This window comes from Scomber japonicus, chromosome 3, assembly GCF_027409825.1.
Source record: "Scomber japonicus isolate fScoJap1 chromosome 3, fScoJap1.pri, whole genome shotgun sequence".
NCBI lineage: Eukaryota > Metazoa > Chordata > Actinopteri > Scombriformes > Scombridae > Scomber > Scomber japonicus.
The window spans coordinates 18,224,416-18,237,679 of record NC_070580.1 but is presented as its reverse complement, the minus strand read 5'-3'; the positions used below and the strand labels follow the sequence as shown (position 1 = coordinate 18,237,679).

At 39.2% G+C, this 13,264-nt stretch overlaps 1 protein-coding gene across 1 annotated transcript in view; it reads left to right on the top strand.

Moving 5' to 3' along the window:
* The first annotated feature begins 3,147 nt into the window (after window positions 1–3,147).
* The window catches only part of LOC128355748 (guanine nucleotide-binding protein G(i) subunit alpha-2), a 59,779-nt gene continuing 49,662 nt past the window's right edge, over window positions 3,148–13,264 (top strand). Inside the window, exon 1 of the mRNA XM_053316087.1 lies at window positions 3,148–4,000. Within this exon, the coding sequence (XP_053172062.1) occupies window positions 3,883–4,000 (118 nt within the window). The 5' untranslated portion in view covers window positions 3,148–3,882. The remainder of the gene's footprint in view (window positions 4,001–13,264) is intronic.

Genomic DNA, 13,264 nt, shown 5'->3' with positions numbered 1-13,264 from the left:
TTAAATGTTTATTCAGGCGTATCAGTTGAATCTGATCCAGTGATTAAATGCAAGATGCGAAAGTCTGTTGATGACTTTTGCTGGGGTTTTTTTTCTCTTAAATGTATCTTTTATAGTCAGTGGTATATCATCAGTGGTATAGTTGGATCACTTCTGACTTCCTTGCTGCTTGTTTGCAGACATTAAACTGCCAACTCTGAGTTGCTAGTGAGCTGGTGTATCTACATTTCATTTTTTTTATATGATCACACCACATTACAGTGAGTGCTGTATGGGTAGTATTGTCCTGTTATTTGTTACACAACAAACATATTTTAATCCCTTTCTATTTAATGATATCTGGGCATTTGGTTGTCTTTATGTATTCATATGCAGAGGGAATCATCTGAATCAGCCACTGGGGCATAACTCAGTGTTAAGTGTTGTTTAACAAATGCAAGGGTTGTATTTATCCCCAGCTCCCTGATCTTATTTTGACCTTAGTCATTTTGGCTGTATGTATGAAAACAGAGGAGTTACATTTTAGAGAACAAAATGAGTGTCATAAGGTTTTTCAATGGTGCACGCACAAAGAATACTTCAAAACCTCACAACACGCAAAAAATAGAACTAAACAAGAGGGAAAGAGTGAGACACTGTGTTAGTGGCTGATACAAGATGATACCTGAGGACCTCTATCTCAGTGTTGTTAGTGTCCCTCCATGTGTGATTTATTGAAATGTGTATGATTGAATAGTAAAATATTAAATATTGACATCGGCCAGCATTTATAAATAATGTATATAAATGTATACCCTTTATATTCTATATGCATATCTAGTTTGTATAATGTAAATAGCAATTACAGTTTTAGTCCTATTAAAATATAAATGTAATCATTTTCAAAGTGCTTTTAAACCTTTTTGTCCTTCAATTCATGTCTATTTTCTTGTATCTCTATATATTTTAATATGTCGCTGGCAGTTATTGTACTGTAAACAATGTTGCAATAAAGATAATGAGGTAACATCACTAATGTATCTGATGTTCTTGGAAAAAGTAGATCATATATGGATTGACTTTAAAAACTGTTCCATGTATTTAATACAAATGTGTTTTTCCAGTAACTGGTCCATGTTATCACCCTGAAATTGAACACTTTGTTTTTAGCATTTAATTCAATTAAAATATATAGTGAATGTTGTAAGTAAAAAGGTAGAAAAGCAACAGCTGTAAATGGACGACCATGGCAATATGTAACGTTTTAAACAAACAGTTTAGTTCAATTAATATATGCTGTATAAGGCTTTAAATCATTTTAATGTAGTTATTTGCTATCCAAATATTTTAAGTTAAGTCCATTCATTCAATTATCATTATTGTACCTTGAGAATGAGACTGTCCACAAGGTGACACTATAGAGCTGTAATAGGAATTAGCTATGTTATGGACCAGCATGCAATATCACATAATGTTAAGGTTTAACAGAGCATCTGCTGTTAGTGTTATCTTGTTTATATTGGACCAATATGAGTCTCTATTTTAACATTCTGCTGGCATAGTGTTTTATTCCATGTGGCCAAAGGCTGCTGTTAGTCTTAACAAATACAATAAACTATTCTACATTCAGCTATTTCCAAAAAACAGGGTTACCAATATTTAAAATGAAGTGACTAATGAGGTAGTTTTAGCTCATTGAAAGCTCCTGAGATTTAAAGTCATATAAATAGATCCTTCAATTATTTTAGTCTAAAATCAAAACAAAATAGAGAATAAGAACAAAGTCAAGCTACCCTTCATAAGATAAATGCAACCTTGGTGTAGAAATCAATTGATACAGATTGCAGAGGATAATTGTATTTCAGTTGTGGCAAGTACTAACTACAATTCTGACGATCTTGCACTTTGTCATTTCATGCTACTTAATATTTCTACTTTGCTACATTTAGTACCCTAACCCAGATACTTTTATCTTATTGCAATAGTTAATGATGACTTTGCAGATCATATACAAATATTTTAAGATAACATTTTGAGAGGGGGCAATTTTGATACTTAATTTGTAGATAAAAGGCAGTTCTGCTTGAATACAGTGAATAAAGTGGGCTGTTTGTAATGGCATATTCTTTTTTACACTATGGTATATCTACTTTAACCTTAGTAAACAATATTATAGCCTCTTCTTCTTCCACCACTGTATTGAGGGAAATCCACATAACTATTGGCCAGATGTTAATTAGGCTATTTAAAAAATCCTCACTAATGTATCTTCTCGTAAACTCAAACCCTAACCCTTATTTTTGGGACTTGTGGGATGTCAACAGGGTTGGGAAGGTTACTTTGGACATGTAATAAGTTACAGATTAGTTACCTGATTTAAAATGTAATGAGTAATACAACTATTTCAATTATTTAATCAGTGTAATGTAACTAATATAACATTTGATTAATTTTCTAATTCATGTTGTTCATTCATCTGTTAGGGTAGGTGTACCCATTAAGCACCAAAATCTAGGTTCAGGTGTTTTTCATGGATACTGACATGATTTATAAGGGAGATCATTTCTTATAAAGCAATATTTATCTCTCTTTCAAAAATGTATTCATTAGTTCATGTAGATTTTGGAATATAAAATAAGATATTTTATGAAAAAAGTCTAAAATCTGGTAATTGGTACTGTGACATCAGTAACCCCCTAATCATCTATTTTTTCACAAGTAGCCTAATTGTCATTTAATTAGCCTACACATTTTTTCTCAGTAACTGTATCAGATTGAAGTTACATTTATTTTTTAATTAAATTAATAACGGTTTAACACGTAATTAGCTACTCCCCATCACCGAGCCTATATAGACTCTTCTTCTTCCACCGCTGTAAAGGGGGAAATCCACATAACTATTAGCCAGAAATTAATCAGGCTATTAAAAAAAAAGAAGAAATTAAAAATCCCCACTATTGTATCTTCTCGTAAACTTAGTCATCACATAAAATCACTTTTGGAACTTGTGGGATGTCTACTCGAAAGCTAAAGGCAAACACTTCCCACATCCATATGCGTATGGCTCTTCAAGTAAACGCTACTCTCCCATTTGACTCAATTTCCCATGGTGCACCAGGGGTGGGCGGGTTCACACTATTCTTTCCCCTCTCTGAAGGCTGGCCGTGCAGCTGTAGAGTTGGGAGTGACGGCGCTACTGTTTCTCGGGCTGAGGGGAACTTCACGGCGGTTTTACGGGTGTGGCTTCAAACGTGACAAATCTCAACGCTGGGCAAAGAATGCGCAAGGGCAGTACAGATTAAAAATATCAACAACAAAAAGATATCAAACTAGTAAGGATAAATATCACCTGAAAAGCGTGTAGGCGAGGGTGAGTCCAGTAGCCTGATTGGCAGCGGGAGTCCGTATGCTCTGTTTTCAACAGCTGGAGTACTTTTTTTCTCTCCCCCCTGCTGAACTTCTTGGCCCGTTTTTCGCGAGTTTAACCTGATGTTTAGCTTTAGGAGAATTTAGTAAAAAAGTCTATTTAAAAAGTTGTTCAAGCTTTCTTTTTTTTATTGGCCGCTGGACAACTTCTCCACGCTCAGAAAAGGAAACCAATGCTGGCGCAGTGACTGAACAACCATCCAGTCTTTAGGAATTTCTTAAGAGTAGAAATTCCAAGTTGAGACCAACCGCGAAAGGAAATCGTTTGTGTGTGTGTTTTTTTTCCATGATTTTCGCTCCCTCTCGCGGATGAACGGACTCCGTCACGTTTGTCACCACTCATCAAAAAAGGGAAGTCACTTCACTCAACTTCAACCCTTGTTTTTAAATAAGGGGTTTCGGACACTGCAGTAAATTTTTTTTTCCCAGGTAATATTTTCCCACTAAACAGCAGTCCTGAAGCGCGCACTGGGAAACATGGGTTGTACAGTCAGTCAGGAAGACAAAGCCGCGGCCGAGAGGTCTAAAATGATTGATAAAAACCTGAGAGAAGATGGAGAGAAGGCTGCCAGAGAAGTGAAACTGCTCCTGCTGGGTAAGTAGTCTGCTGTCACAACACAGCACAGACACTTGCTTGCAAAACACTCATGGTTATAGACAAAATTGTGCAACAGCATGAGAGAATATGTGAACACAACGTCATTGACTAAGTTGTATTTATAGCCACTGTTGTGACAAATGTGGCCCTCAAATCTGCCCTTCACACTCCTGCAGTATCTAACTAACAAACACCATAACTCTCAATTGTTTGGGTTAAGTCATACATTTTATCTAATGACACTCAAGGTCACCTTACATCATATAAGATTAGTAATAAAACTTATAAACAAAGCACTAGTAATAAAATGCAAGTTCAGTTTACAATAAAACATGCAATGAGCGACAGAGAATGGCTCACCCAGCTCCTTAAGAGACAAACGTGGCAGCACTGGTGCCAATCAGAAATCTGAGTGCAGTAGCAATCATTGTGAACTTGACCTTCCAATTCCCCAATGTTAAAACCGCACAGTGTCCCTGTACCTTCATTCTCAGAGCTGCTCTGACACAAACATACTGAGACATTTGTGGAAAGTTTGGAGTTCAAACAAGAGTTGGGAGTACATGTCCCTGAAAATAATTGATGATATGCAGAAATGTGTTAAAATGCTATGCAGTGTCATGTTGAGAGTAACATCAGAGTAGAGTATCAGAGGTTTTTGACAGGACAGGTCAAAACTTGTAAGTTTGTAGTTGTTTCCTGTATGCAGGACTGGACTGTCGGGTCAGACATGGTTGATAATGAGTGGGCCGCTGTTTGGATAGAGGGTGAACAGCACTGACTGTTCCCAGAACTGGCTACACACACACACACACACACACACACATGCACCACAAACAACAGTTTGAAAGCACTGCTTGGAAGCAAAGGGGGAATGACACTTTTCCCAGGCTTTGAAACTTCTCCTCCCTCTTTTAGCTTTATGCCTGGAGTAGGGGTTGGGTATGCTACAGGATACACTACAGTTAAGTTAGTCTGTTACTCTCAATAAAGTCCTTTTGATATAGAATCTGTACTGAATTGCATTATGGATTGTTGGCAGCTCTTGTATAGAACAAAGTGCTGATAAACTGTCCAAACATTACTTGATATACAGCTCAGACATGCAGAAAGACAAGAAATCAGAATTGTGCATCACTGGCTGCTAAACCGTTAATTTTTGTGAATGAAAAGTTGAAATCTGTACATTCCTGTATCAGTTATATGTTTCACCTCATGCTCATTGATATAATCTGACGCTAATCTGGAATCAGAATCAATGCCATTCTCTAAAGCAACATTGAGGTATTTGGTTTTACACCGTGCCAAACAAATGCTCAGGTTCAAACTGACATTGATTAGAGACCAGACAGTATCTAGATACTATTTTAAGAAATACAATCTCAAAGTACCTAAGTACAATCATCTATGTTTGTCGGTAAATGTGAGGCTCTTTCTGCTGCTTTTACCGTAAGCAGTTCATACAGAACATGGATATTTATCCACTTGGTGATCACAGAATCCCTAATTTGATTTGTCGTCCTCTTACCTGACAGAAAACAGAATATTCTGCTTAAATTGATAGGGAACATACTGTGTTTTGCTCTCCTGAGTCTTTGAAGAGACGGCTGGTTGTTAAGTTGTGCCCTTGGTTATAAGGCTAATTACATACCGTGCTCTGTACTGCAGGTTTCATATCAGTAATTACCATCCGGTGCAGCATGTGAGGGTTGGGAAGAATTATAGGAGAATCTGAACTCAGGGATTGTGATTTTTTTTTTTTTTGCGTAAAGATTCGCAACATGCAAGTAAGTGTTTTCCTTTTGCTCGTGCAGTTTGGAAAACAAGTCGCAGCATGAGGAAGCTGCACCCAGATATAAATGTGGAATGTCTAGTAGAGTATGTTTGGTCTCTAAACAGTTGAATTTACATTTTTACTAAACTTGATGGTAAATGTAGAATTCATTTGGACACTGATTTTGTGCTCCCCTTGCTTGTTTTGCTTGTCTTATTATCCTGCCAGCAAGCTCAAGTTAATGACAGTGTTTCAGTTTAATAGCATTGTTCTTTCTGGGAAGATGTAATCCACTGAATAAAAGATATGGAGTATAGGAGTTGCAGTACGTGTGATAGAGGTGTGACATCCTTCCAGAGGTGCTACATCACACGTTCAGGTATGGTTTTCAGCACCAGTGTATCTGTTAGAACAGCTGACAAAAGTCTTGCTGCTTCCTACATGGTTACATTAGAAAGTCAAGCTTGGCTGATACTGATAAATCCTTAGTGTTAAAAAATTCTAATGACAATATATAGCCCGGCAGATTAATTGATAAACAGATAAATAAATAAATCGTCTTAATTATCTTTCCTCGGATTGTTTTTTGTTTAACTTAACTTGTCAGAGCTCCCTGGTGGATACCCCTGTGCTGCAAAATTGGCTGATATATTAGCCCAGCTCTTCAAGAAAGAAATCTGCTCAGGGAATTGTAGTCTTAGGTCCCTGCAAAAGCAAACTCGAGACTCTGAGGTGAGTTTTGAGGTTTTAGATTGTTAGGTTGAAGGATGAGCCTCGTGTCTACTTGGAACCAGAGGGAGCAATGATGGATCTCTTTTTGAATGGACTCTGAATCGCCGCCTTCCTTCAACAAGCCGAGGCAGCCCGACAACAGGAGGCTTAATCAAAATGTTGGCACTTCAAATTTTACCTGGTGTAAACAAACAAATGTGATAATTTATTTCCATGGTAACTGCTTTTTTTCCTCTAATTATGCTGAAGAAGAAGGCTGTATTGGATTGTGTTGTCTTGTTAGTTGTCCCTGGAGAAAGCCATTAGTTAATGTAGCAGAGAGGACTTCATACTGTTGAGGCTTAAACCTTCATTAACAGGGAGCACTCTTTCATAGGCTCCCCTGCTGATTCTGCTCTTTGATTGACATTTAATCTCCTCCCCTTCCACAACACAAAAATGTTGCTGCTCACTTCAGTTGATTTTCTCGGTTCTTTGGCTCACTAACCTTTTTTTCAGCTCAGCATAAATGAAAAGTCCCTTTTGGCACCGTGCTCTCCTCTAACAGCAGCAGCCTGCTAGTAGAGAGTATTTCTGCATGATATGCTGTACGCACATACACACATATTTACAGGCACACACACACTTCAGTGTTAATTGTACATCAACACATTTGCTCAGAGGCTTGACGGGCAGTGCTGTTATGTAAATACGTTAGCATACTGAATGCCTGCATGCTGCCTGTGGGCAGAGTAGAAAGGGACATCTACTTCTAATGCAGATATGTAGACATTGTACTAAAAATATCTAGATATGTGCGCATTAAAGGCATGTGCAGTACATGTGTGCAGTGGAGAACCCCTGGTCCCCCCCCCCCCCCCCCCCCCCCACAGCTGTCAGCTTGACTGTATAGAGTTGATAAATGAAGGAAAATAAAGCCAGTTTTATCGGGCTGTGGCTAAAACTTGCTGATCAGGGGAGAGACATCTTGGTCTATTTTGACTCTTACAGCAGCAGTGCTGACTTCATTTCCACTGTGGATAGAAGATGTTTAGCTCTTTTATGGCATGATATATGCGGCGAGCACTGCATTACGCACTACAGACTCGATTTATGACTCGGTCATTGCTACAGTGTCGAATCGGCTTGGATTCTGTCACAGAGCTCCTCGTGGACTCTGCAGTAAGGCTGCCACATGTAACAATGTATACAGACTATACTGTGTTTAGCCTGCAGCTAGTTTTATTCATGATCAAAACATCAAATGGTTAACCTAAAATGAAGACGGCAGCAACATCACATTGCTCATGCCTGGGGATGGGAAATGTGTTGTTAATGTTTGGAAGCTAAGCATATATTGTCAACATGTCAGAATGGGATGCGAAGAAAAGCTTGTGTAACGAGCACGGTCACCTTGAGGTTTTTACACATTATTATGAACTGATATAGTTTTTTTTTTCAACCACAGACAAAAGATTTGAGCCAGTCATTCTCTCTTCCTCTTTTAAACATGGTCTCGTGTGTGTGTCTGTGTGTGTGTGTGCTGACTCATTAATGTGCTTAGTTTGTCAAAACTTTGGTCAGAAAGTGGGTAAATGGACTTCCACCTAGCACTGGTTCAGTTATTCAGTCATCGCATGATCTGTGCTCTAAATCAGTTTAACTATACAATGAGTAGTGGCTGCCATACAGATCTTAGATACTATATATACTATGGACTTGTGTTATACTGACATCACTTCCTACAGGCAGATCACCCTTTCGTCACCAATATTTCGACGTCTGTTAGCACAGATTCTCAAACCACTGGCTTGTTGTGTAATGGATATTGTCATTATTGTTATTGTTGTGCAAATGTTTACAAAGTAATCCACTGTAAATAACATAGATTTTTGTGTGTGTTTTCATTCAACCTTTGAGCAGTCGGACAGGCTATGCTACTTAGGGCTAAAATGTAGCCACATCTATCTTAGCTAGCATAAAGAAATGATTTTAACTGTGTTCGCTACCTACAGGAAGTGTGCCAGTATAACTGTGGCTTAACTACCAGTTGTACACCTGCCGTTGAGATGTGGTATCTTGTTTATCAACCGCTTTTGTGCTGCATGAGTGGTGTGCGACAGTAAGAACGGGCGTAGACCACAGAAACAACGGGGGCATATGAATAACTCCTTTTTGATCTTGAAGTTACTCTCAGAGCTCCCTTGCCTTTTTCCAATCTGCAGTATTTCACCTTAAGCATTCACAGCACTCTCATGTAACATGTTGCATAAGCCTTTATCCAAAAGGAGAAAAGATATCAGCATCAGCATCAACAGTACAATTTAAATTATTACCTTTATTACCCATCAGATAAATCTTAGCGCAGACTTGATTGTAATAAATAACACCTCCTTTTGAACCTCTTTTTGACGTAGGTACATTAAAGAAAACACCTTCGTCTTAAAGTAATTCATTTCAATGCCAAATATTTGATGGATAATAATTAAATGCCACTACTGCATTGCTTCTGTTAAAGCAATGCAATAATAATGACAGTGATACACACATCTCTCTTTTTATTCAGTTTGTCCTTTCTCTAATTCAGTTCTTGAATTTATGTGGTCATTAATATCCGTGTTGTATTTTATTTCCCCGTTGGAATGAAAGAACATGACCAAAACACTTGAGGGTGAAATTTTATCCCGTCTAATTTTATTAGATTGTAACCACTGTCACACATCTTCAAAGACGCTTTCCTGCTGGTGGGTTCCTCCAGGGAAATGAACGTTTCTTCATTTCTCTTAAATGCTTTGATTAGGTAACTTCTTCAAAGATCTGCACTGCAGACACAGTATAGATCAGAGAGAGAGAGAAAGGGCCTCTATCGAATTGCCCAGCTAGTGCTACCCTTTGTGAAAACCATCAATCTAAGCAGAGTTGAGCTGGGAAACCTGAGCTATAGCTGCTGTGATAGTACGGTAAGAGAGGCAGAGTTTGAGCCTCCCTCTTTCTCTCTGACTTTATCCCATTATTATCTTTTTGCCAGCTGGTGATTAGAGTTCTTTCAGTGCTCTGCAAAATGCTGGAAAGTGGCTCCTATAAGCCCAGTTCTTTTTCCATTACTTGGTTACAGGAACGTGATTAGAAACGTGTCGAGGAAGTAAAACCAGGAGTTAAAACAAGAAAAAAAGAAAGAAAAGAAAACCCCCAAAAAACATATTAAAGACCTGAACTAACCTGAATAATTAAATCCTTAAATACTGGAGGACATTTTTCATTTCAAATAGTGTAATCTGGTGCTGAATGACTCATATCACAATATCGATATATAGAATATAGATATAGCCCTACTATTTACTGTAGATACTTATGTTTGATGACTACATCAGGTGACATACTCCATTGCTGGTCAGTCTATGTGGTCAGCACTGCACAGACACTGAGGTCCTCCCTCTTATTAAAGTGAGTGGCTGAGTTTTAGTGTGTGTCAGGTGTAATTACACTTGGCTGATTATAGAGACCTGTGTTTCTCTAGCAAAACCAAGTACCAACTTCCACAGGTATAAACAGCTCTACGTCAGAGGGCCGACTCTGGCAGCAGCGGGCACTTTTCACAGCTCCCCTAAAGAAATCTCATATGAGCTACTTAGCAGCTGCTTTGTAACCGATACTAACAACAAGCCATGCTGGCAAAAATGTGCCAGTTCTAAAGAGATTTATCAAGCGAGCTGCTGCCCTATGTTTTTTGGTGATTTGACCTTGTTTACTCAACAGTCTGTGCCACAGCGCTGCCCAATTAGCTGTGTGACGCACTGGATGGCAGATCTGTGAGTGTTTGTGCGTGAAGGGGCTGAATATCCTGCAATTACAGGGAGAGCTCCGAAGATAAAGTCTGCTCCTGCAGACTGCGTGTCTCAGTGTGAGTCCACAGGGAAAAGGCTGCACTATCCTCTCGGCTTTGGAAATACTGATAGCACAGAAAATCCTCCACCTCTGCCTCAATCTCCACCTCTACACACAGCTCATATCTAACAGCTTTATTCTTAAATTCTCCCTTCTGTTTCATAAAAAAGCTCTAGCATAGAGTTGAATATTTTGGCAAAGGAGAAGAAGTATGTGGTCGAGTTAGTGTGTGTGTGTGTGTGTCCCGAGGTGTGTGTGAGTGGTAGCTACGAGTGCAGCCCTCAGGATCCACTTTGGTTGTCAGCACTGGGTGTAAAGATGTTTGACACAAGACCTGATCACAAGCCTTACTCTACATGCATGACCTTTACCTTCAATTGCGTGTGTGTGTGTGTGTTTGTGTGTGTTAGATACTGCAGCATATATACCTGCAGACAGCCCTGCCCACACACAAAGATAGATGGTGTCTGAGATAACACATTTACGAATTGTTGTAGTTTCCTCCATTTTACTTTTTTGTAATTTCACTCGAATAACAAAAAAACGAAAAACCCAAATATTTTGTGAGTGATACAATCGCCATCAGTTGTTTGCAATGTACCACACTAAAGCCTTACTGTCAAAATTAAATGGTTTATTAGTATATAATGTAACAATAACTTGTTTCAGTAGTCAATTGGAAACTTACTGTAACAAAAGAATCATCTAGTGAGCTTTTGTAACTGCAGTGTGCACTCTTCATATTATACGATATTCAAGTTCACGATCACGCACAGATCTCTAGATGTGCTGTGTGGGTGTCTCACGAGACCACAGGGTATTTCAGTGATCGCAATATTTCGACGATGTGTACAGTTTTAGCAGTAGCAGAAGAGTAAAAGCCATCAGGTAAGTGTTATTTTAATAAACTCCTGGTGTACTTACAAACTTTCCAATGCATCGATTTATGAGTAAAGACCCCATTTGTTCTACTGTAGAAGTTTGATAACAATCCAGGCATTATTAGTGGGGTCATTTACAAGATACACTTTTGGATCCGTTAGCGCCTGTACTACGCCATTCAGCTGATGGCTCTAACGCCATTATTTTCGGACCAAATGAAAATAAACGGCTGAGGTGAGGTACTGATTAGATAGACCTCATGGTGCATATGACGCTAGGTCGAAATTACGCCGAACCATCGCTTTAAGTGTCTTAACTGTCCTAACATTGTCCTAACTGTATCCTAACAGTAGCATATCTGGTGCTACAAATACCCCTATAGACCTAGTTATTGCTTTAGTGCAGACATCCCAACTCTTCCGGAAGTTTCGGGAGTGTCCTGCATATTGATAGCGGGCGCGTGTGTGTGTTTGTGTGACTATCAATACAGCGCGTAAGAGAGCGCAGCATCCTTATAGCTCTGTGTTGCAGCTTATTAGACGAATCGCACCCCTCCTCTATCAGAGGTTGCCATGGTGTCTTTTTACCCGCTGCAGGTTCAAGTTAGAGGAGGTAATGTTGACTAGTTGCATTTCAACATGTGTTTTTTTCCCTCTTGACTTGCCTGCGGGATGTGACATTGGGGTCGTGGCTACATCTTCGATTCCTCCGTTGATCGTGAGGTCATTTCGTTTGATATTCGATTTACAATCGAGATGGTGACACCCCTACCTGCACTGTAATTAGATGGAGGCAGATTTCTCAGTTTGTGGATATCAAAAGCAGGGTAAATAAAACCAAACTTAGCTGAGTGACAAGGTAGCACTTTGAGAAGGAAACAACTTTTTGTTTTGGTCATCATTTGGACAACTTGACCCTTGACCCTTATGCTCATCAGTAAGTAGTTTATTTTATTTTTCTGTCATATTCAGCTCCAGGGCCACAAAAACCTTTTCATGTCAGGTTTCAGCTCCAACGTGATTGACATTATTCTGTAAAGTCTTTGTACAAAGCACTCCCTGTAATGCTGCTTATTTTGCCGGGGCTCTGCAAAAACACAATCGACTCTCCAAGTTCATGACCCCCCTCCCCCTCTCCCATAGCACCACCACAAATGTCAAAGCTCCCCTCTTTATATTGCTTACATTCTCAAGGGACTTTTGGAAGTTGGGGGTTTGGCCTCCTTTGTCTGACTTTGTCATTAAACACAAATACTGTAAACCATTATCCTCTGTCTCCCCTCCCACAGTCCATTTCCTACTTCTTGCCATTATAGGAAATGAGCTCAGTTCACTTCCCCCTCCATCCTCATCGGGTTATCCTGTCATTTTTCTTCACTGGAAAGTCTGGTGCTCCTGGTCTCCCCCGGGGGCCTGGCTGCCTGCACTCTCAGCTTTGTGCCTGTGTGTATATATGTTGAAAACACACTTTAACAGTTAAATGTCAAAATGTTAACACACAGAAAGAAAGTAGCTTCAGTTTTCAATGGAGGCTGTGGATCTTTGATACATCCTCCTTGAACAATTTTGGAGAAGTAGGCAGTGCTTGGGTGGGTGGTGAGGTGGGGATAAAAAGAGAAGAAAGAGAGGGATGAATTTACTGCGGGACAAAAGCTTGCAAGATAAGTGAGAGCAGAGGGTGGGCTGCAATTCATATTTAACCAAGTGGAAGATTGAGCATGTCTGTGCGATCAGCGGGGCGACTAGCACTGCTGCCCTTGTTCACTGTGCAGCTATGGCTTGATCTCTTCATCGCTCCTTTTGTATTGAAGCTGTGTTCTTGGTGGTAGAGAAAATAAGGATAAGGATGAGCATGGGGCTTGGTATTGTTATAAAACTTTTGATACTGGTGATACTGGACACCTTGACTGATATACTGATACCAATTTTTTTTTAAATCAATTTTAACAAAAAGAAAATTACACATTTTGGTCCAAATGCTTAGGTTTATTCAAAAATAAACCTATTTAC